Source organism: Notamacropus eugenii, chromosome 5, assembly GCF_028372415.1.
Source record: "Notamacropus eugenii isolate mMacEug1 chromosome 5, mMacEug1.pri_v2, whole genome shotgun sequence".
NCBI lineage: Eukaryota > Metazoa > Chordata > Mammalia > Diprotodontia > Macropodidae > Notamacropus > Notamacropus eugenii.
The window spans coordinates 298,474,259-298,495,818 of record NC_092876.1 but is presented as its reverse complement, the minus strand read 5'-3'; the positions used below and the strand labels follow the sequence as shown (position 1 = coordinate 298,495,818).

Below are 21,560 nucleotides of genomic sequence, written 5' to 3'. Positions count from 1 at the left end.
ATATAGTCAATAAAAGTTTGCTCATTAAATATCAGCAAATATTAACTGTTAAATGTGCAGGGAAGACATACTCACTTCAGATGAGAGAGTGAGAATTATGTGTGCTAGGATGGAAGTCTGGATGGAGTAGGCTCAAATGGAATTATGCCTGAATGATCATACATATGAAAGGAGGGTTCTGAATGCCTTTATACAGATTTTGAACTTTATTGTATATTATATTATATTATAATGTATATCATAAATAAGACCAAAAGAAATTTTTAAGATAATTTTTCTCCTTGCCTATAGGCAAACATATAAATCTAAACATGGCTGAAATCTAAACAAATTTCAATCATCTAAATAGGATTTAATTTCTATATTCGGGGATAACATTAAAATTTAGTACAAAATAGAATCACAAAAAAAATGCAGGCATCCAAGTAGTCTATGAAAAAAATCTAGCTCATACAATTATTTTTCCAAGATCATTTACTAAAAAATAATAACTATTTCTTATACACTTAATAGTAAGTCCTTCAAATATGATGAAAAGAATTGTCTTTTTCTCTGACCACTCTGCAAAATCAAATGATTTTTAAAAATTATCTCTAGCTAAAATGTTGTCATATTACAAGAACTAAAAATGAGAGATCTTACCTTTTATGGCATTTTTCTTCTTTGGGTGATCTCTAGCCCTACATCCCTGAGTTAAATCACTTGCCTTAGAAACAAGACCTAAGAAATAATATCTGACTACTATGTCCTAATTTTGCATTAGGTATACTAAAGAAATAGCAGAAATCTATAGCCTAAAATTTTTCAAACCCACTACTTCTGGAAAATAGCATACAATGATGTCTTAAAATATCCAGATGAAAATCTCATGCATTAGAAAATAGTCATAAGGCTGGTTTTTCCTGAATACATGACATCATTTTTTATTTCTCTTGAAGTTTACACCTTAAATTCCAAACTAAATATTTAGCCATACAGAATTATTAGAACCTTGAACTATTCCCCATACTTATCTAAGACCAAAAAAATTACCCAAATCATTCTATTTTTAAAATTATATCATTAAAACATTTTTGAATGAGTCAGATGATTCACTCACTCAACTAGCATTTACTGAACAATTACTAGATATCAAAGTAGACAGAGTAGCAGGCCCAGAGTCAGGAAGACCTGAGTTCAAACCCTGCCTTATATACTTCCTAGCTATTAGGCAAATCACTTAACCTGTCTGCCTCAGTTTCCTCACCTGTAAAATAGGAATAACACTTAACTTTCACAGTTGTGAGCATCAAATGAGATAATTCAAAAACAATTAGCATAGTAGCTGGCACACAGTAGGGCTATGTAGATGTTAGGTATTATTATCGTTACTACTATATGTAACAGTTTGGGAATAAAAAAACTAAAATAAAATAGTCCTTAAAGGACTAACTGGGGAAAAAAACCAAATATACAGCTCTGAAAATATAAAAGAATATAAAAAGTAAATACAATATAACTAGGGAGAAAGGCACCAAGAAGTGGGAGTGGGAGAATTAGGAAAAGTCTCATGGAGGAGGTAAGTCTTGAGCTGAGCCTGGAAAGAAGCAAGCAATCACAAGAGACAGAGAGGAGGCAGGCAGTGGTGCCCCCTCACACTGAGAATGGTCTGAAAAGCCCTCTACCAAGAAAGAGAGATGAACAGGAAGGAAGTCAGTCTAGCTGGATGGAATATAGAAAGCATAAGGGGCAAAAATGTGAAATTAGTCTGAAAAGTAAAGTTGGAAGGGTTTTAAATGAGAGAGGCATTTAAACATGATTTCAGGCATGGAAGATGTAAAAATGACATGAAAGTGACATACTGAGACCCTATTTGTAGTTTCAGGGAGCATGTCTATATTTAGAGTCTATATTAACAGGAAGATTAAATTTTGGGAGAGGGGTGCATATCATTGCCTAATTAATGTCTGTTCCTTGTAAGTGTCTCATTTCTTTCTGTTGGCAAGTTAGAGGGGAATAAAATAGCCACATTGGGCTTTCTCTCCAAGGATGAACGCAATTGTCAGTCCCAAACACTAGGAGAAAATCATAGCTCTATCTAATCTAATTTTCAAAATTAGGTGGACTAAAGAAACACTGAAAAGGAAATGTAGAAATTCAGATCTTAAAATTTATTAAAACCACTACTTTTGGAAAAAATATGTACATTAAAAGTTAACACATTTTTACTCTCTAAAAGGACATAATAGTATTCAATGGAGCTTTCAACTGAGGTCTAAAATGTAAAGCTGTTAACATAAGAGGATCAGGCCCAGGAAAACAGCATGGTACACTGGAAAGAGCCAGAGAATAGAGAGCTCAGTGTCCTTATCTGTACAAGGAGAGGGCTGGACTTGAACTCTACTGTCCATTACAGCTCTATGATCCTATGATTGCTCTAAATCTACTCAAATGGATTTGTGATCTCATATCAATGCCAGAGTTGAGTGAAATGATACATATCACAATCCCTTTATTCCTGCTCATTATTTAAGATTCTTATTCATGGTCTGCTAAAAGTTGGCAAGGGGTCCAAGAAATACACAGGAGACCCTCAGTCTCTCCTGACATCAAGAAGGTAACAACTGAATCCTCTAGTTGTCCATGAGGACAGTGGATAGAGTGCAGGGCCTGGAGTCAGGAAGTCTCATCTTTCTGAGTTCAAATCTGTGTGACCCTGGGCAACTCACTTGACCCCGTTTGTCTCCATTTCCTCATCTGTAAAATGACCTAGAGAAGGAAATGGCAAACCACTCCAGTATCTTTGCCAAGAAAATCCCCAATGGGGTCACAAAGAGTCGAATATGAATGAAAATGACTGACTAACACTTTCTGACTCTAGCCAAATGACCAGCCCATCTTCTCTTTTCTGCATTCAACTCTGTTAAGATCCTTTATTGTTGTTCCTCAGAATTTCTCATTGGTTACTTCTGATATGTAAACTAAATATGAGTCACATAGAACAACTGAAATTTTTGAGGAAAGCTACTAACAGTGTAAAGATTGTAAATGAAATGTAAATCAACTCTAAGGTTTCACTTCACACCCAGGTAATTAGGAGAGGAGAAAAACATAGTCAAAGTTGAAAGAGCTATGTAAAGACAGGAACACTAATATGTTTTGTTTTTTTTTTAAATACAGCAAGCACTATGTGCTAGGTACTGTGCTAAATGCTTTATTATGATTATTTCATCTGATCCTATTCTGGGAGGTACATGCTATTATTTTCATAATAATTGTTGTTTTGTGACCATGACAGGTGACATGGGAAGGTGATGTCATGACTTCAAAGTGAATCGGACTTAAGTGAGGCAGGGCTGTGCAAAGTCACTACCCTCACTCTTTCCTCTGGAGCCATATGGGTCCAGTTGCAAGATATGGATCAGGGTGACTGAAGACAGGTGCAAATGGGAGACATTGGCTTTTTTAAGCTAAGGCTTTCCCAGGTCTCAGTGTGTCTGAGGCAATGCCATTCAGTGATCAAGGCTATGTAAGAAGAAATGAGGCAAAGAATGACCTCTTCTACCTAGTCAAAAAAAAAAAAATCAATCTGGGAGTGGAAGATCCTCAGGGTTTCTAGTCAAAACAGAAACAATTGCTATTTACACTCACTCTGAGACCTCAGAACTATTATTATCACCACTTTATGAAAGGGCAAACTGAAGTAAACAAAGTTTAAGTGACTTGCCCAGGGTCACACAGCTATTAAGTATCTCAGGTGGGACATGAACTCAGGTCTGACTACAGGCCCAGTACTCTATCTACTGTGCCACCAGCTGCCTCTGATATTCATACATTTTCAAAGCAAAATGAAATTATGCTAAGAAAAGTGGTTTAAATGTTCAAGTTTTTCATAATCTTCACCCCAAATTACCTTCTAGTATTCTCATATTTTACACCTGTACCCCCTCACCACATATTCTTTAATCACTGACAATGGCCCCCTGGCTGTTTTAAGAAACAGACACTCCACCTCTTGGCTTCACGCATTTTGTCTGGCTGTACTCCATACCTGGAATGCTCTCTGCTCCACTTACTGCTTTCTCTGACTTCTTTCAAGTACCCACTAAAATCCCACTTTCTATAAGAAGCCTTTCCCTATTCCTCTTAATTCTTATGCCTTTCCCCTGTTGATTATTTCCTACTTGTCCTGTTCATATCTTGTTTGTAAAATATTTGTCTGTATGTTGTTTCTCCCATTAGAGTGTAAGCTCCTTGAGGGCAGGAGCTGTCTTTTGCCTCTTTTTGTATCTCCAGCACTCAGTATACTGCCTAGCACATTGTAGGAGTTAAAAAAATCTTGCTGACTAAATGACTGTCCACCCTCTTTGAATCAGAAATCCCACTGCAAGGCATATTTCTTGAAGAGGGAAAAAATAGAAGGTTGCATATATACCAAAATAGTAATACCAACATTTTTTGTTATAGCAAAGAACTAGAAAAAAATTAGGTACCTACTGTGAACAGTCAAGCAAACTATGATATATGAAAGAAAGTAAAGAAATATTACCATGCTACAAAATGAAGAATTCAGTGTGTTAAGGGCTATTAGGGGTCCCCTGTCTTGTCCCTGAACTTGTCTTTTCAAATTGCCATGTTTTCCTGAAACACTGGACACTGAGCATGCAGGAGACCCTGAGTGTGTCAAGGAAGAAGCTCCTCCTGGGCTGACATAATTTGTTATTGTACCCCATGCTGGAATCCCTGCATGTCCTTGGGAGGCAAAAGAGGTGCCAGCCAGTCTATGCCAGGCTTGTGCAGTTGGGGTCCTTTGCAGATAAGCAGATCCTCCTACCTTCATAGTCTAGCAGTCCTCCCAAGGAGAAAAAATGCAGCTTCTACCATCACCTTGTTCCTTCCCTTCACGAGCCCTTCCCCTCCCATGCTGTGTCCCTTCCTAATTTCTCCTCCTCCTTTTGTTGCACTGTCATAAATATATAAACTTCTGTAAGAACTGTGAACCCTTTGGGTTTCACATACAAGTTCATTTCTTTCATAATAAACCTGGTTTTCATGTAAATCTTGTGACATTGTGATTGCCTGTCGACAAGAGGAACAAAAAGATTTGTGTGAACTGATGTAAAATGAAATCAGAAAAACTAGAAAAATAATATTGACAATAACTCCAACATAGATAGAAAAAGCAAAAATTGACCAAAACTGAATGCCACATAATTCCAATTACCAAACTTGGCCAAGAAGAAGGGGTAAGAAAATGACTTCTCACTCTTCTTTGCACAGAGACAAGACAAGGTAAATCTAATGACTACAAGACAATCATAATCTATACCTGGTTATGTGAGGGAATAATTATTTATACCTAAAATTTATGTAGAGCTCACTGTGTTAGGTGCTAATGCTGTGTCTCATAATTATCTCATTTGATTCTCACAAAAACGTAGAAGATGGGTGCTCTTATTATCCCCATTTTACAGATAAAGAAACAGAGGTTAAGTGATTTAACAATAGTGTCTGAGACCAGATTTGAATTCAGGTTTTCCAAGAACCCAAGCCCAGTGCTTTAACCACTATGCCACTGAGGTACTCCAATTAGGGAAGCTAATTATCTAGTGATAACAAGCTTAAGGAACCTAAAAATATGACATCAAATAATAACCATGAAACTTGATTCTTGCACAGTAAAAGTACTATGACAGTTCATTTCCATGAAGTTTATTATAGAGTGGACTTTCACAATATTCTACCAAAGTGAATCATTGTTTTGAGAAAGTCATTAGTATTCTTCAGTCAAGGAAATCTGCAGTGGAGATGGGATCTTTTCTTAAATGAATTATGATGATTTTTAGAAGTTTAAAAATCTAACAAAATCTTAAGAACTGAAAAAGCTACCATAATCTAACTTCAGCAAGTACTTCACTCTTTTCAGTTTAATAAATTTTCTTAAATAGAAGGATTATTAAGCATTTAGGTTAATTAAGACAAATGTTACCAGTTTTTCATGGAATATATGTATATAAATAAAAATAAGTATGGACACAGACATATATATGAGCGTATATACATATATATGTATATAGACATATATGAGCATATGTATATACGGGTGTGTGTATATATACGTATACATACATACATACTTCTTTCTTTCCAAAGGTTCAAAAACTACCAAAACACCAAAGTCTTATAAAGTGACTTCTTGGGAGATTTTTATTGTACATACATAAATACTAGAGAAAATCGCAAACTTAGACCGATCTGAAAATGATTATCACTAATAATACGCTGGAATTCTCCTCCTCCTCACTTCTACTTGTTGGCTTCCCTGGCTTTCTTGTATATTGTAAGAAGAAAAAAAGTTATACAGAAATTATAAAAGTATGTAACATGGGGCAACTTTTAAAGGATTCCTAGTTACCCTCATAAATATCAGATAACTGTATTGTTAATGTATTCTTTTGCTTAATTTGAAGCAACCATTAACAGGCCTGTAGGACCTGCTTAAATCACATGGAAGCCAAAGTCACATGTGGCAGGAAGACCTTGCTGAACAGTTACAACAGGAAGGGGTGGAGCAGGAAGGGTAGAACAGGAAAAGGTGGAGCTGCAGCAGTGCTGAGACGAAGTTGGTCAGACCAGTCAGAGCTGGGCAGGACAGAGGAAAGAGACTGCTAGGCCTGTGAGTGTTTGTTTGTGGGAAGACCTGATAATGTGTATAGATTTCTTGGTTACTATGATGGATTTCTTTGTTGCTATGATGGATTTGGGTCTCTGGTGTTTCAATGTTTTTATTCTGCATTCTATATGAAGAGTCTGTTATACTTTGCAATTCAGAACTATGCCAACATACTCAGTCGCCATTGGTGCTGTGAATATTGCCTTGGCAACACATTTGGCATTATGAACAGGATTGCAGGGTATAAAATCTCTATTTGGAGATAGAAAGCATTTATAAGAAGGGATATCCCAAGAAGGGAGGATTTGCCTCATCTCTCCCTAGCAAGGAAATGGGGCAAAACCACTGGACCCTGTGAAAGCTGGGAACTAAGGTTACAGAAGGGGGAACTTAGAGATTTGGAAAGGTATTTGCAAGGAATACCAATAAAACCAGGGAAAGAACTGACAGGGGTGTGTAGGAGAGGTTGGATTTTATTAACAGGTTAGTGTATTATGTGTAAAAGCAGAGACAAGCTGCTGAAGAAAAAAATTCAGATGGAAAAAGAGCCAGTTTGCATGGGAATTCTCAGTATTTGGGCTCTCCTTTAAAAAAGCAAGCTGGAGGGTCTCAGGTGATATAAGAAAAAGTTGTTCATTTAGCTTACAAGCGAAAAGCTAGCAAAAGAAGTGTGCATACAACCTTTATACACACCCAACCTAGATGACATGGCAACAATTGCCAGGAGATGTGTAGGAGGAAAATGGGACAAAGTCAGAGTTGGAAAATGAAACAGTGTTAGAGAGAGAAGCTTCTCAGTTAAAAGCATGCCTAATACTAAGGCAGAAACAGGAGAACCAGGGGGACAACAGAATGTTTAGGGAGATAACTGAGGATTTTACTCAGGAGGAAGTCACAGGTATTTTGAGTCAGTTCACCCAAAGGATGGGAGAATCATTAATATCCTGGATGGTAAGAATGAATGATGAAAGGGCTGGAGGAACATAGACTGATGGAGTGGATTGCTTGAAATTTATAGGTATTAGAATTTTTTTGTACAGCAAGTTTTCAGAGATGACAATATGCAAGCAGATAATAATACAACTAATCCGTTGGTTTTGGCTGAAGAAAGACACAGTAAGCAGTTTCCTAATGACTCTATATAGCCCAATGGAGGTAGACCCTGGTATTCAATTAGGGACTATCTGAGAAGGTTAAAGGAGGAGGAAATGAAGACTACCATAATGATGAGAAATGCAGATGCATACCATGATACCCCCTTAGCAGTTTCCCACAGGAATATAATAGTGAAGACAGCTCCTCCTGCTTACAAGCAACTAGTTCTGACTCTACTAATAGGGGAAATAGGGTACCTTCTTTTGGAGATGCTGGATAAGATTTCACAGTTAAGTGACTTAGGGGACTGGGGAAAAGATAAATTTCCTCAAGAGAGAAAGAAGAGTAAATAGCCAGTAGATTCAAAATCAGAAACAGACTGACAAGAAATGATATGTTTACTTCTCTATTTAGAGCAGGGGTAAATTTTAGAAGCATAGATGGTATCCCAACTAATGAACTACAGAAAATGTACTGAGAAAAGGGGTGTGATACTAGATGGAATCGAGAAGAACTGACTCTACAGATCCTCCTGAACCCTTGTATAAAAGTTTGTCATAACTGCAGGGAGAAAAGGAAATTGGCCAGCTCCCAACTCAGATTAAAGAAAGTATACCCCTAGCCAGAATGATGACCCCAAAACTGCAAATCAGAAAATAGTAAACAACAGTGAATGAAGCTATGCTAGTGGGCTCATGGACTCCAGAAGCATGGCTTACCCTATATCTACCCTGCTTCTGGTTATTGTCTCCTTGTTTCCTTTTGGGTCTGTGTCTGTTTATCTTGTCAGATTTGGTTTCTGCAGGTTTAGTACTCTCCGCCTGCAGATGCCTGATTGCTTAAGCCAGAAGCCAGATATCATGCCCCCCCACAACTGTGATGTGTCACCCCTGGACCTGGTGTTGACCAAGTTCCAGATGCCACCTAAAGAACTGACCTCTTGGGGCAAGGACAGCTTTACATCCAATTTCACCAGAAGTAACTATAGAAGAAGAGACTTTTGTCCCTTATCCCAAGATTTTAGAACTCATTCTTTCAAGGGAGGGAATGATGGGTGCTTGTGCTCAAGCCCCATCCTAAGATACTGTTTTATGTGCTTATTTTGTGTGGTCCCTGTTACATTGTTGTAAAGTTCTGTTGACACCAGCTGCCAAAAATATTGTTTTATATGCTTATTTTCTATTATCTCTATTGCAGTTCTGTTGATACCAGTTGCCCCATTGTAATGGATATTTTTTATGTTAATGTATTTTTTTTTCCTTAATTTGAAGCTCTTTCCCATCCATTAATAGGCCTAAGTGACCTGCTTAAATCCCATGGAAACCTAAGCCACATGTAGTGGAAAGAGTTTGCTGAACAGGTGGAAGAGGAAGGGTTGGAGAAGGAAGGGTAGAACAGGAAGAGGCAAAACAAGAGCAGAGCAGAGGGGAAGTTGGTCAGACTAGTCAGAGCTGGAAACGACAGAGGAAGTAGGCCTGTGAGTGTTTGTTTGTGGGAGGGCCTGATAATGTGTATAGACTTTTTGGTTACTATAATGGGTTTGGCTTTCTGGTGTTGAGATTTGGCTTCCTGGTGTTTGAATAAATGTTTTTCTTCTGCCTTCTACATGGAGAATCTGTTATACTTTGGGATTCAGGAACTATGCTGGCATATTCATATACGCCCTTGGTGCTGTGAATATTGCCTTGGCAATATACTATCTGAAGATCAACAACAACAAGATACAGTAGTGGCAAAACTAATTAGATAACTGGATTACATCTTGTATCCTGGTGTTTCCTAAGTTAATTAAGCCTCAGGGGATCCTTCCTCTAGCCTCCCAGTGGGGACAGAGAGCCTAGGGGCCATAGATGTCCAAGAGACACCTAGAGTTGACTAGTTAGGTGAAATAAGAACTAATTGGATAATTGAATTTTGCTTAAAGATCTATTTCTACTAGTACCACTGAATAACAGAATTATGACAACCACTATTTAAAAGTAACTAAGTAAAATATATCCTCTCATCACCATAAAAGCCCCCACCCAGAGGGCTACAAAAACAAGCACCGACACAACCATTAACCATAAGAGTTAGTCATGTGTTATGAAAAAGACAAAGGACTGTTATCTTCTTTAAAGGAAGTATGCTAGTCTACTTGCTAGGCAAGGAGAATTTTGTAGTGATCTACAAAGAGTAAGCTATATTTTTGTTTCTGCTAGAAATTAAAAGTAACCATATATGCACAAAGTGCAAGACAGACCTCATACAGGAGGGAACTAAAGGGATAGAGACATTTTTATCTATATCCCAGTTATCAAAGCAAAGAAGTGGAAGTAAAGAGACAAGAGCAGTTCTAATCAGTATCATAAGGCTAGAGTAAAGCATGCACCACAGAAGAGGATGAGAAGAAGTACCACTGAGCATGTGGAGCTATGAAACAAATACAGCGTTCTAGTGAAGAAAGGTGGACTATCCTAGAAGAAATTAGCGTCTTGTACTAAAAGGAATGATAATATGGAGCCACAAACATTATAAGGTGAAGAGTCATAAAGCAAAAGACAGGGGAAGAAGAGACAATTAGGGATAGTTTCCCTGAGGGGTACCAATACTGCCTTGACTTTCAAACAAAAGAAGGTGCTCTAGTCTACAACCCAAGGTCCAGTAACTTACCCTTCTACTTCAGGTATAATAGGAAATTCTGTTAAAAGACTATCTGTGAATACTTCTAAAGGGAATCAGTGAAGTGATCACAAAAAGAATTAGCATAGTTTCTTCAAGGACTTCATGCTAAACTAACACTTTATTTTTTGACAGGATTATTAAACTAGACAAAAAAGTAGAAAGTTTCAGATAAACCACGCCAAGATTTCAATGAAACATTTAATAGTGTCTCATGCTATTCCACAGACAAGATGGAGAGAGATAAGGCTAGAGTGAGGAAGTTTTAATCAAGAATGAATCACCAGAGCCCAAGATGAGCCAATAATAGGTTACTAACAATCTGGAGGTTATCTATATACCATTGTAATCTATCCTGGGCCCAGTGATGTCTAACCTTTTTATCAGTGACTGGGATGAAGTTACTAAGATATGTTTGTCAGTTTTGCAGAAGACAAAATCTTGAAGAAACAGCTAACACCTTGGATAACAGAAAATGAAAAAAATTCTGGAAGAGTTATAGCAATGGATTGAGTGTAGGAAATATTAAATTTAATAGGGACAAAAGCAAAAATCTCCCCTTCTGTTAAAAAAAAATGTACTTCACAAGTAAAGGATAGGAAATAAAAATAGAAATGAAGTTTTAGCTCACTCTAAGTTGTATATGAGGCAACATTGTGCCACGACAGCCAAAAAAGCTAACACTATCCTTCATGGTAACCCAAGGACATGAGTCAAGAATAAAACAAGTATTAGTTTCCTTGGGTCAGAACACAATTAGGAAAATAGCTTTTTGAAGCAGTATTTTAAAATGAACACAGACAAGGCAAAGTGCCTCCACAAGGGGGTGATGAAGAGCCAGCATGGCTTCAATGACTGGTCCTGCAAGATTTTTTTTCCCATTTTGACAGCTGAAGGTAACAGCTAACGTAGACTGAAAATTTTTTCCATGATGAATTACCTCATACTATTTTTGTGAAGATGGAGAGATATGGATTAGACAGTAATACAATGAATGAGATGGATTCATAACTGTTTGGATGACCAAACTCAAAAGGCTTAATAGTTCAATGTCATTGTGACAGAAGGTGTCCTGCTAAATATCCAGAGACCTGTCCTTGGCCCTATGCTCATTTATATTTTTATCAGTGACTGGACTAAAAGCAAGCATGGCATGACAATCAAGTGTGTAGATAATACAAATCAAGGAGTAACACTTAACACAACAGAAAATGGAGTCAGGATCCAAAAAGACTCTAATACACTAGAACGCTGGGTTCAATCTAATAACATGAAATTTAATAAGGATAAATATAATTTCTTATATGCAAGTATAAAAAAAATCAAATTCACAAGTACAAATGGGGGGAGGCATTGTTAGATGGTAGTTGTTCTGACAAAGATCTGTAAGCACAACACATGGCAGCAAGATGTGACAGCTAAAAAAACACTAATGTGACCTTGGACTATACTATGTTAAGAGAACCACAGCTTCCAAGAACTAGAACACTGTACTCTGTTCTGATCAAGCCTCATTTAACTATGTTCATTCCTGGACTACCAAGCTAAATAATACTGAGCAGTACCCAGAGGAGGGCAACTAGAATGGTGGAGGGCTTTATCCTGTGTCATATGAAGATCAATTTAGGAACTGAGCATGCTTAGCTTGCAAAAGAAAAAAAACTGGGCACAGGGGAGACCCAGTAGTTATCCTGAAGTAATTGAAGGGTTATGATATCATGGAGGGATTATTTTTGTTCTTTTGGGCCCCAGGGGGCAGAACCAGGAACAATGGGTAGAAGTTGCAAAGAAGTAAATTTTAGCTGGATGTTAGGAAAAATGTAATACACAATTACAAGTAGCCAATAGTGAAATGGGCTTACTTGAGGATGGGAGGTTTCCCTCTACTACTTTTTGCATATAGTATAATTAAGATTCTTTTTGAGAAGGAGTAAATTAGACGACCACTAAAGGTTCATCCAAATCTCAAATTCTATCATTCTATAAAGCTGTGGATGACCAGAAAGGTGAAGAATATGCCATCAAAGATTATCAAAAGAGGCTCTTTGGCATACAGAAGATTTAGATTGGATTTAAGAAAAAAAACTGGAGTACCCTATAAGCAGACTGGACTGCCAAAAGGGGAAAACAGATTTCCCCTAAAAGAAGATCTTTGAGCATGAGCTGAACACTTTTTAGAAATTTGTATAAAGAATTTTTTATTACACTAAATGGGCATTGTTATTGTTTTAAACTCCAAAATTCTGAAATTTCAAGAAATTATTTGTAAAATAAGAATCCACATAATTCAGATCAATACTTATTAAAATTTTACATTTTCAATCTATAAAGGCTGAATTTTTTTACCTGCCATTTCTTTTCAATGCAAAGGTGATACCATCCTTCTGGAAAGGAAGTAATCTTGCTCTTAATTTTTCAGGCAAAAACAACAGCTGATCTTCAAACTCACTTTTCAAACAAGAATTTTTAGATATATGAGATTCTTGAGTATTAGATATGTTGTTCATGTTGAGCCTAAAAATAAAATTTTAAATTGCAGTAAGAATTAAGTATATTACAGAATAAAACATTATCATGATAACAAATCATTTCTATTCACATAGGGTTTATCACCATCACAAAATTTCATTAAAACCTTCAAAAATATAATTAATATTTAATTTTTCTTCAATCACTAAAACCTGTAACAAAATACCTTGTTATACCATGTATTTGGTTATCTCCTGTTCAAACATATTCTTTGAATGAACAGTACTACATAGTGTTTTGAGGGATATACAGTTCACATTTTTATGCACATAAGAGGTGCTTAATAAATGTTTGATAAGTTAAACAGCATTGATAACAAATTAATACTTTTTAGTTAACAAATTAATGATATACTTGTTCAAAATCCAATGATCAGTTCATTATTATTCAATCAAACAAATCACTAATAAGAAAAATACAAATTAAAACAACACCAAAGTTTCACCTCATGGCATTGCATGAAAAAACATGAAAATAATAAATGTTGAACCAAAAGAATGAAAAAATAGAAGACAATGTGAAATATCTCCTAGAAAAAACCACTGACCTAGAAAATAAATCCAGGAGAGATAATTCTAAAATTATTGAACTGCCTGAAAGCCATGATCAATAAAAGAGCCTAGATATCATCTTTCAAGAAATTATCAAGGAAAACTGCCTTGATATTCTAGAACCAGAGGATAAAAGAGAAATGGAAAGAACCCACTGATTACCTTTTGAAAGAGATACCAAAAGGAAAACTCCTAGGAATACTGTAGCCAAATTCCAAATTCCCAGGTCAAAGAGAAAATACTGCAAGCAGCCAGAAAGAAACAACTCAAGTACTGTAGAAATACAATCAGGATAACACAAGATCTTGTAGCTTCTCCATTAAGGAATCAGAGGGCTTGGCATATGACATTCCAGAGGTCAAAGGAGCTACGATTAAAACCAAGAATCACTTACTCAGCAAAGCTGTGTATAATACTTCAGGAGAAAAAATGGACATTTAATGAAATAAAGGACTTTCAAGAATTCTTGATGAAAAAACCAGAGCTGAATAGAAAATCTGACTTTCAAATACAAGAGTCAAGAGAAGCATGAAAAAGAAAACAGAAAAGAGAAATCATAAGGGACTTACTAAAGTTGAACTGTTTACATTCCTACATGGAAAGATGATATTTGTAACTCATAAGACTTTTCTCACTATTAGGGTAGTTGGAGGGAAAATATATATATATAGACAGAGGGCACAGGGTGAGTTGAATATGAAGGAATGATGTCTAAAAACTAAAATTAAGGGATGAGAGAAGAATATGTTGGGAGGAGAAAAGGAGAGATAGAATGGAGTAAATTATATAACAGAGGCAAGAAAAAGATTTTACAATGGAGGGGAAGAAAGGGGAGAAAGAATTAGTAAACCTTACTCTCACTGGATTTGGCTTAAGTAGAGAATAACACACATACTCAACTGGATATCTTAACCTACAGGAAAGCAGGGGGAAAGGGATGGAAGGGGATGATAGAGGGAAGGGCAGATTGGGAGAGGGAGTAGTTACAAGCAAACACTTTTGAAAAGGGACAAGGTCAACAGAGACAATAAAATAAATGGGGGGGCACCACAGGATGGAGGGTAATATAGTTAGTCTTTCACAACAAGACTATTATGGAAGTGTTTTGCATAACTACACATATATAACCTATATTGAAATGCTTGCCATGAGTAGGTGGAGAGGGAAGAAAGGAGAGAATTTAGAACTCAGAGTTTTAAAAACAAATGTCAAAAATTGTTTTTACAAGCAACTGGGAAGTAAGTTGTACAGGCAATGGAATACAGAAATCTATCTTGCCCTTCAAGAAAGTGAAGGCGAGGGAGAGAGGAGGTTGGGAGGGTTAAAGGGGAGGGCAGACTGGAGGAAGGGGTAATCATGCCATCTTGGGGTGGGAGAAGGAAACATGGGGAGAAAATATGGAACTCAATATCTTGTAGAAATGAATGTTGAAGAGTAAAATAAATTAATTTTAAAAAGTGTTCAGCAAACTTAAAAAAATAATAAATATTGTTGGAAGAATATACTGTTGGAAAGGATGTGAATTGGTCCAAACCTGGAACAGAGTATGAAAAAGACACAACTGTAAGTGGTAATACCCTTTGAGTAGCAATTTGACAAGGCATATACTCAGAGGTCAAACATAGATGGAAAAGTATCACATGCACAAAAAGATTTCTAGCAACAATTCTTTTTTGTAATACAAAATCACTGGAAGGAAGGAGTTCATCAAATGGGGGATAGTTGAAAAAACTATGCTATATGAATGCAATGTACTAGTATTATGGTATTAGAAATTCCAAATCTGAAGAATTCAGAGAAATATAGGAAGAATAGTATGAACTAATGAAGAGCAAAGTAGAGAGAAGAATATAACTACTTCAATAAAGTGCATAAAAAGAACACTGAAAGACTTCAGACCTCTGATTGATGCAGTGACCAATGACTTCAGAGGATTTGATGAGTACCATGCATGCCTCACGACTAAAAGCAAAGAGGTAATGGACTACAGATATAAAATAAGACATATATTTTCAGATATAGTCAATGTGTTAATATGTATTTCACAAATATATTTGTTTCAAGGTAGGAATTTATTGGAAATTATTCACTGGGAAGTGATGATGACATTTTTTAAAAAGATAAGCTACAGCTAGATTGTGAAAGGCTTAAATATATGAGACAGAAATTTTTATTTTACCCAACTGAAAACAGGAAGGCACTAAATGCTTCAGGAACATTAATTCGACAGCTAGAGGGAAGATGCATTAGAAAGCAACAAGACTATAATAAGAGAAAAAATAGGGGGCTATTATTGTCCAAGTCACTGGGATATAGTGGGTAGGGGAGCAACATAGCTATGTCTGTGCATTATGAAAATCACATTGGAGAACAGATTGCAATGGGGCTACCCACTAGAAGTCTATTGCAACAGTCCAGGAAAGAGGTGATGAGGGCCTGCACTAGAGTGGCAGCAGTATCAGAAGAAAGAAAGAGCCATATTAAAGATACAATACAAAAGTCAAATGACAGAACTTGGCAACAGATTGCACACCTGTATCAAAAAGAGGGTGATCAACAGTTTCAAGGCTGCAGAGAGGTCAAAGAGAATGAAGATTAAGAAAAAGCCAATAATTTTGGCAACTAAGAGATCACTAGTAATTTTGGAGAGAGCAGTTTTAGGGGAGTGATAAGGTGGAAGCCAGGTTATAAGGCGTTAAGAAGGGAGAGGAGAGCAAACGGAGACATCTATTGTAGACAGCCTTTTGAGAAGTTTAGGTACAAAGGAAAGAAGAGACAGGATGACTGTCAGCAGGAATAAAAGGATTAAGTGAGGGTTTTTTGAGAATGAAGGAAACGTTGGCATGTTTGTAGGTAACAAGGAAGGAGCCAGTAGATAGGGAAAGATTGAAAATATGTGAAAGAGTGAGAATGATAAAGGAGACAATCTGTTGGAGGGGATAGGGTAAGATGAAAACACTTAAAGGAATAGAGGGATTAGTCTTTTTTTAATTTTTTTTATTTTTAACACAGTTTATAACAGATAAAGCAATTCAAACTTTTGGTCAGGTGATACATCTTTTTAAAGCATTTACAATATGGACCAGAATTTTTTTTTTTTAAACATAAGCCAACTGAGACACAGACAATATTTATGTTGCTAACTTCACAATCTCTTGATCTAATTGTCTCCACAGTATTACTAAGAATAAAAGGACCCTAACTTAATGTTGTTGGTCTAAAGTCCTATGCCTAATAACTTAATTTTAGACAGCCTCGGATGTTCCTCTACCCATAATCTATAATTGAATAGATCTGGTATTAAGCTTACAAACCTTTTGACTATAGGAAATTGCCACCAAGAGTAGGGACATTGCAGGGAAACAGGGGTTAGTCTTAAGCACTAAGTTTCCCTCATCATGTGAGACAGATGGAGGAGAAAGTGTCAGAAGGCATCTGGGGGATAGACTAGGAAGAGGGGAGAAGAGGAAGCTCTTGGTGAATTGCTTCAATTCCAAGGATCTCAGTGGGAGGGGGGAGGTAGAGGGGCCAGAGTGAGGGGGGCAAGAGGGGATGCCATGGGAGGTTTGAAGACGGATGGAAAGGTCTGAAAGAACCACTATGGAGATCATGACAGTGAGTTGATAAGGCAAGTAAACAAGAATTGTTTAGCAGCAGTGAGGGCCCAGTGGAGGTTCTGTAAAATCAATGTGTAGGGGACCTAGTCAGAAGGGCTGAGGCTTGGCAGGGCCTAATCAATGAAATGATAAGGAAGCTAGGAATTCAAGAGAGGAGGACAGCATAAAGTTGAATTGGTTCACCAAGGGGAAAAGATCGGGAAAAGAGGAAAGAAAGGCTAGTGCAGGGGAGATAACCTGCGAGAGAACTGAGGGAGTCGAGGCATTGGAGTCACAGTGCAGACAACAGTTGGGTTTGGTAAGGGAAGGCAGAAGGTGTGGTGAAAAGTCAACAGATTATGGTCAGAATAAGGAGACTTCAGAATTCTTAAATATGGAAGTGGCACATTTGTGGTCTATGGCAAGACCAAGGTTATGACCATCTTTGCTTGAGGTGAGGAGGACAATTAGGTCCCAGAAGTACAGTCAAGAAATATGAAGTTTCCTAGTATGAGGGCAGGAGTTGGAGAGGAGAGAAAAATTGTGAGCCAGGTACCAAATTCACTAAGTGGTAGAGTTGGAAATCAGACTGGGAGAGAATAAGAAGTAAGGGGATGAAGTAGAAGCAAAGACTTGACTTCTGTGAATTTGGCTATGAAAGCAAAGAGATTTCTACAGTAAATAGCTTGAGACTACAGCATGGTTTGTTGTTGTTTTTTTTTTTTAAGGAAGGAGGAGTTTCTGGGAATAAAAAAACAATGCAGCAAGGAAGAAGCCAGAGGTGGAGGAGAAGAGGGGAATAGAGGGGATTCTCCTGAAAGTGCATTTAATAGTTCAATTAACAGAAATCTATTCAGTCTTCCTCTTACTCCCCACTCCACTGGGGGGGGGGGGGGGGAACAGAAAAGAAAAATTTCTTTGCTACAAATATGCATAGACAAGCAAATCAGATTCCTATATTGGCTAAATGTAAATATGCATGTACATATGTCTCATTCTGTACTCTAAATCCATCGTCTCTATGTCAGGAGGCAAATAATACATTTCATCATTTCTCATCTAGAATCATGGATATTCATTGTGTCGATCATTGTTCCTACAGCTTTCAAAGTTGTTGGTCTACATTTTTTTGTATAAATTATTCTGGTTCTGCTTACTTCACTCTACATCAGTTTATGTTTTTCTATATCTCTGTCATCATCTATTTCCTCATTCGGACAGCTAGGTAGATAGATCGCTGGACCTGAAGTCAGGAAGATCCATCTTCTTGAGTTAAATCTGATCTCAGACAATTAGTAGCTGTGTGACCCTGGGCAAGTCACCTAACTCTCAGTTTCCTCATCTGTAAAATGAGCTGGAGAAGGAAATAGCAAACTACTTGAAAGGAAACCCCAAATAGGGTAACAAAAAGTTAGGATGTGACTGAACATTTCCTAATTTGTTACAGCACAATAGCACTCCATTACATTCATAATACTTCAACTTATCCAGTCATTTCTCAATTGATGGCTATCTCTTTATTTTTAAGGTTTTTGTTACCACAAAAAAGCTCGTTTAAATATTTTTGTATATATGAGACTTTTTCCTCTTTCTTGGATGTCTGGGATCTAAGGTGTTAGCAGGGAAAAAGTTTGCATCTTCCTCAGAGAGAGAAACAAAGAAGAGAACAAGTTTGCTAGTATGGTCAAGGCATGGAACTAAAAAGAAGGAATTTATGCTGAATGGCTTCCATCTTCTCAGGAAAGTATAAAACAAAGTCCTATGCAGAAAGGGTTACATGAGGAAATGGTATGGATGATTTGAGAAGACATGCTACTGTGGGGAGTGCAATAGCAAGCCAAATAATACAAATCTGTATCATGCTCCTTATTCCAGAAAAGGTGCATTTAAACTAAGTGTATGTAAATGAAATTACTCAATGTATGTATATCTATGCATTATATGAGCATGTTTTCAATGTGAAATCCTCATGTAACGCAAATTGTTATTCTCTAACACTTTAATTTATGTGTTTTGTAAGGTTAAATGTTCCTGAATCTGATTTTCTTAAATTGGGACAAATCTGTATTTAAAGAATTATGCTGTACAAGATACTAATGTCTAATGTATATTCATTAAATTACTTCAGAATTACAGAGGTTTATTTTAAAATACTGAAAATTAATTTTTTAAATCAGATTAATTAACATCAACTCTAATTAACATAGCCTTCATCTTTTGATTTCCAGATAAAATTTTAGAGTTACCAAATGATAGAAGAAAAAGCAGGCAACAAAACTACTTTTAAATCATTGAGCCCCACGTTCTCTGCAATAAAACATATGTTCCCTATAACTATATTAAAATGTTCAATGTAGTACATGAAAAATGCCAAAGCATTTATCTTAATTTGATTCGGTTGTGCTCTGTACTATGACCTTCAACACTATAATGTTTGAATGTTTCAAAAAATAAAAGTCTTCAGATAGTTAGCAGGATAAAGTATGTACTACTTTATGTATCTTGGCATATAAGTCAATCTAAAAAACTTAGTTCTAAAATAATGTGTCATTAGAGCCAAATTTCCTTTTCTACTTAATAATTAAATTTCATAGCAACCTGAAATGCTTTTCTAAATAGGTAAGATATATGTAATACATATTTATATAGATATAATATACAAAATATATCTGTAGAATTACAAATTTTTATAGATTACTCCCATTCATGAAAAGTAGATCTCTTATAACACAACAATTAAGGAAAACAATAGTGACCACTCCTGAAAGTACATTTAATAGTTTTTAAAATTAGCACAAATCTATTTAATCTCCTTCTCACTCCACTGAAAAAAAATAGAAAAGAAAAATAAATAGCTTCTAGCAAATATGCACAGTCAAGCAAACATCACATTGTCTAAATACTAATATACAAACACATGAATACATATACATACATATCTATATGTCTAACTGCAATCTAAACCTATCACCTCTACATCAGGAGGTCAATAATATGTTTCATCATTATACCTCTAAAATCATGATTGATAACTGTATTGATACATACGTTCTTCATATATTATACAAACTTATATGGATTAATAAACCTTTATTATGGGAGTTGAAGAAATATTTAAGAAAGCACATGTAGATACTTGAAGAACAAGTATTTCTTTCATCATAAACATATGGCAGGGATGAGGAAACTGTGGCCTCTAGGAAATGCAGCCCTTTAACTGAATCCAAACTTCACAGAACAAATCCCCTTAACAAAAGAATTTGTTCTGTAAAACTTGGACTCAGTCAAAAGGCTGCACCCAAGGTCACATGTGGCCTCTTGGTCTCAGGTTCGCCACTCCTGATCCTAATGTCTTCACTTTGGTTTCACTACTTAACTAAAGTTTTATCTATAAAATCAAGGAGAAAAAGATCAATCAATTTTATCATATAATCTAGACAGATCAAAGCAAAAAAGGGATGAAAAAATCTAAGAGTCAATCAAAAGGAAAATTTCTTTTTAAGTTATAGATTGCTGAAATGATAAATGGCTCTCTTTATCTACTTCTGTACTAAGAGATTTACTATCAGCCTTTAATTTAAGACAACTAAAAAGCAGGCATATAACTGAAAAAAAGGAAATAATGAACTGCGGATAGGAGAGAAGATGGGTTAAATAAAAATAACTTGTAATTGTATGCTACTTTAGAGCTTTTTGGGTCTGGGTCACCTTACATGTATATTCCCTTTCCTCTCGAAGGTCTTGTCTAATGCTTGGAGTCCTGGTGCTGATACTTAGCTATATGACCACTGACAAATCACTGAACCTCTCTAATAATCAGGTGCACAGCAAACAGAATGTTGGACCTGGAATCAAGAAGACCTGAGTTCAAATTTTGTCTTAAGATGCAGAAGTTGTGTGTGGCCCTAGGGGAGGGGGAGAAGTGAGGGGAGGTTAAGTCAATTAACTTCTGTATATCTTAGTTTCCTTATCTATAAAATAGGATAATAATAGCACCCTACCTCTTACAGGGTCATAAAGATAAAATGAGATAATACTTTTAAAGCACTTATCAAACCTCAAAGAGTTATATAAAAGCTAGCTAGCTATTATTTCTAAAAGCATTTTGCAAACCTCAAGGGGACAAAAAATGATATTATTTATTGTTATTATCATTATCATTATCAAAAAGAACCAACAAATAGGTGGCACAATGGGTATATTACAGGAGCCTCATCTTTCTGAATTCAATTCTAGCCTCAGACATTTAGTAGATATGCGACTATGGGCAATTAATCCTATTTGCCTCAGTTTCCTGATCAGTAAAATGAACTGGAGAAGGAAATGGCAAATGGTTCCAGTATCTCTGCCAAGAAAACTCCAAATGGGGTCATCAAGAGTTGAACATGACTAAAAATAACTGAATAACAACAACAAAGAACCATAATATTTGTATAACTTATGCAACTTGGAGGAAAGTTGTAAATCCTAAGGCAC

General features: G+C 36.3%; 1 protein-coding gene across 4 annotated transcripts in view; it reads right to left on the bottom strand.

The window, feature by feature from the left end:
- The window catches only part of ZRANB3 (zinc finger RANBP2-type containing 3), a 199,083-nt gene that overhangs the window by 163,199 nt on the left and 14,324 nt on the right, over positions 1-21,560 (bottom strand). For 3 of the 4 annotated variants that reach the window (XM_072613230.1, XM_072613233.1, XM_072613229.1), the window contains exon 2: positions 12,755-12,922. In XM_072613230.1, the coding sequence (XP_072469331.1) occupies positions 12,755-12,915 (161 nt within the window). In that variant the 5' untranslated portion in view covers positions 12,916-12,922. Of the gene's footprint in view, positions 1-12,754; positions 12,923-21,560 lie in introns of those variants that run through there. The other variant, XM_072613231.1, reaches the window with a different exon arrangement.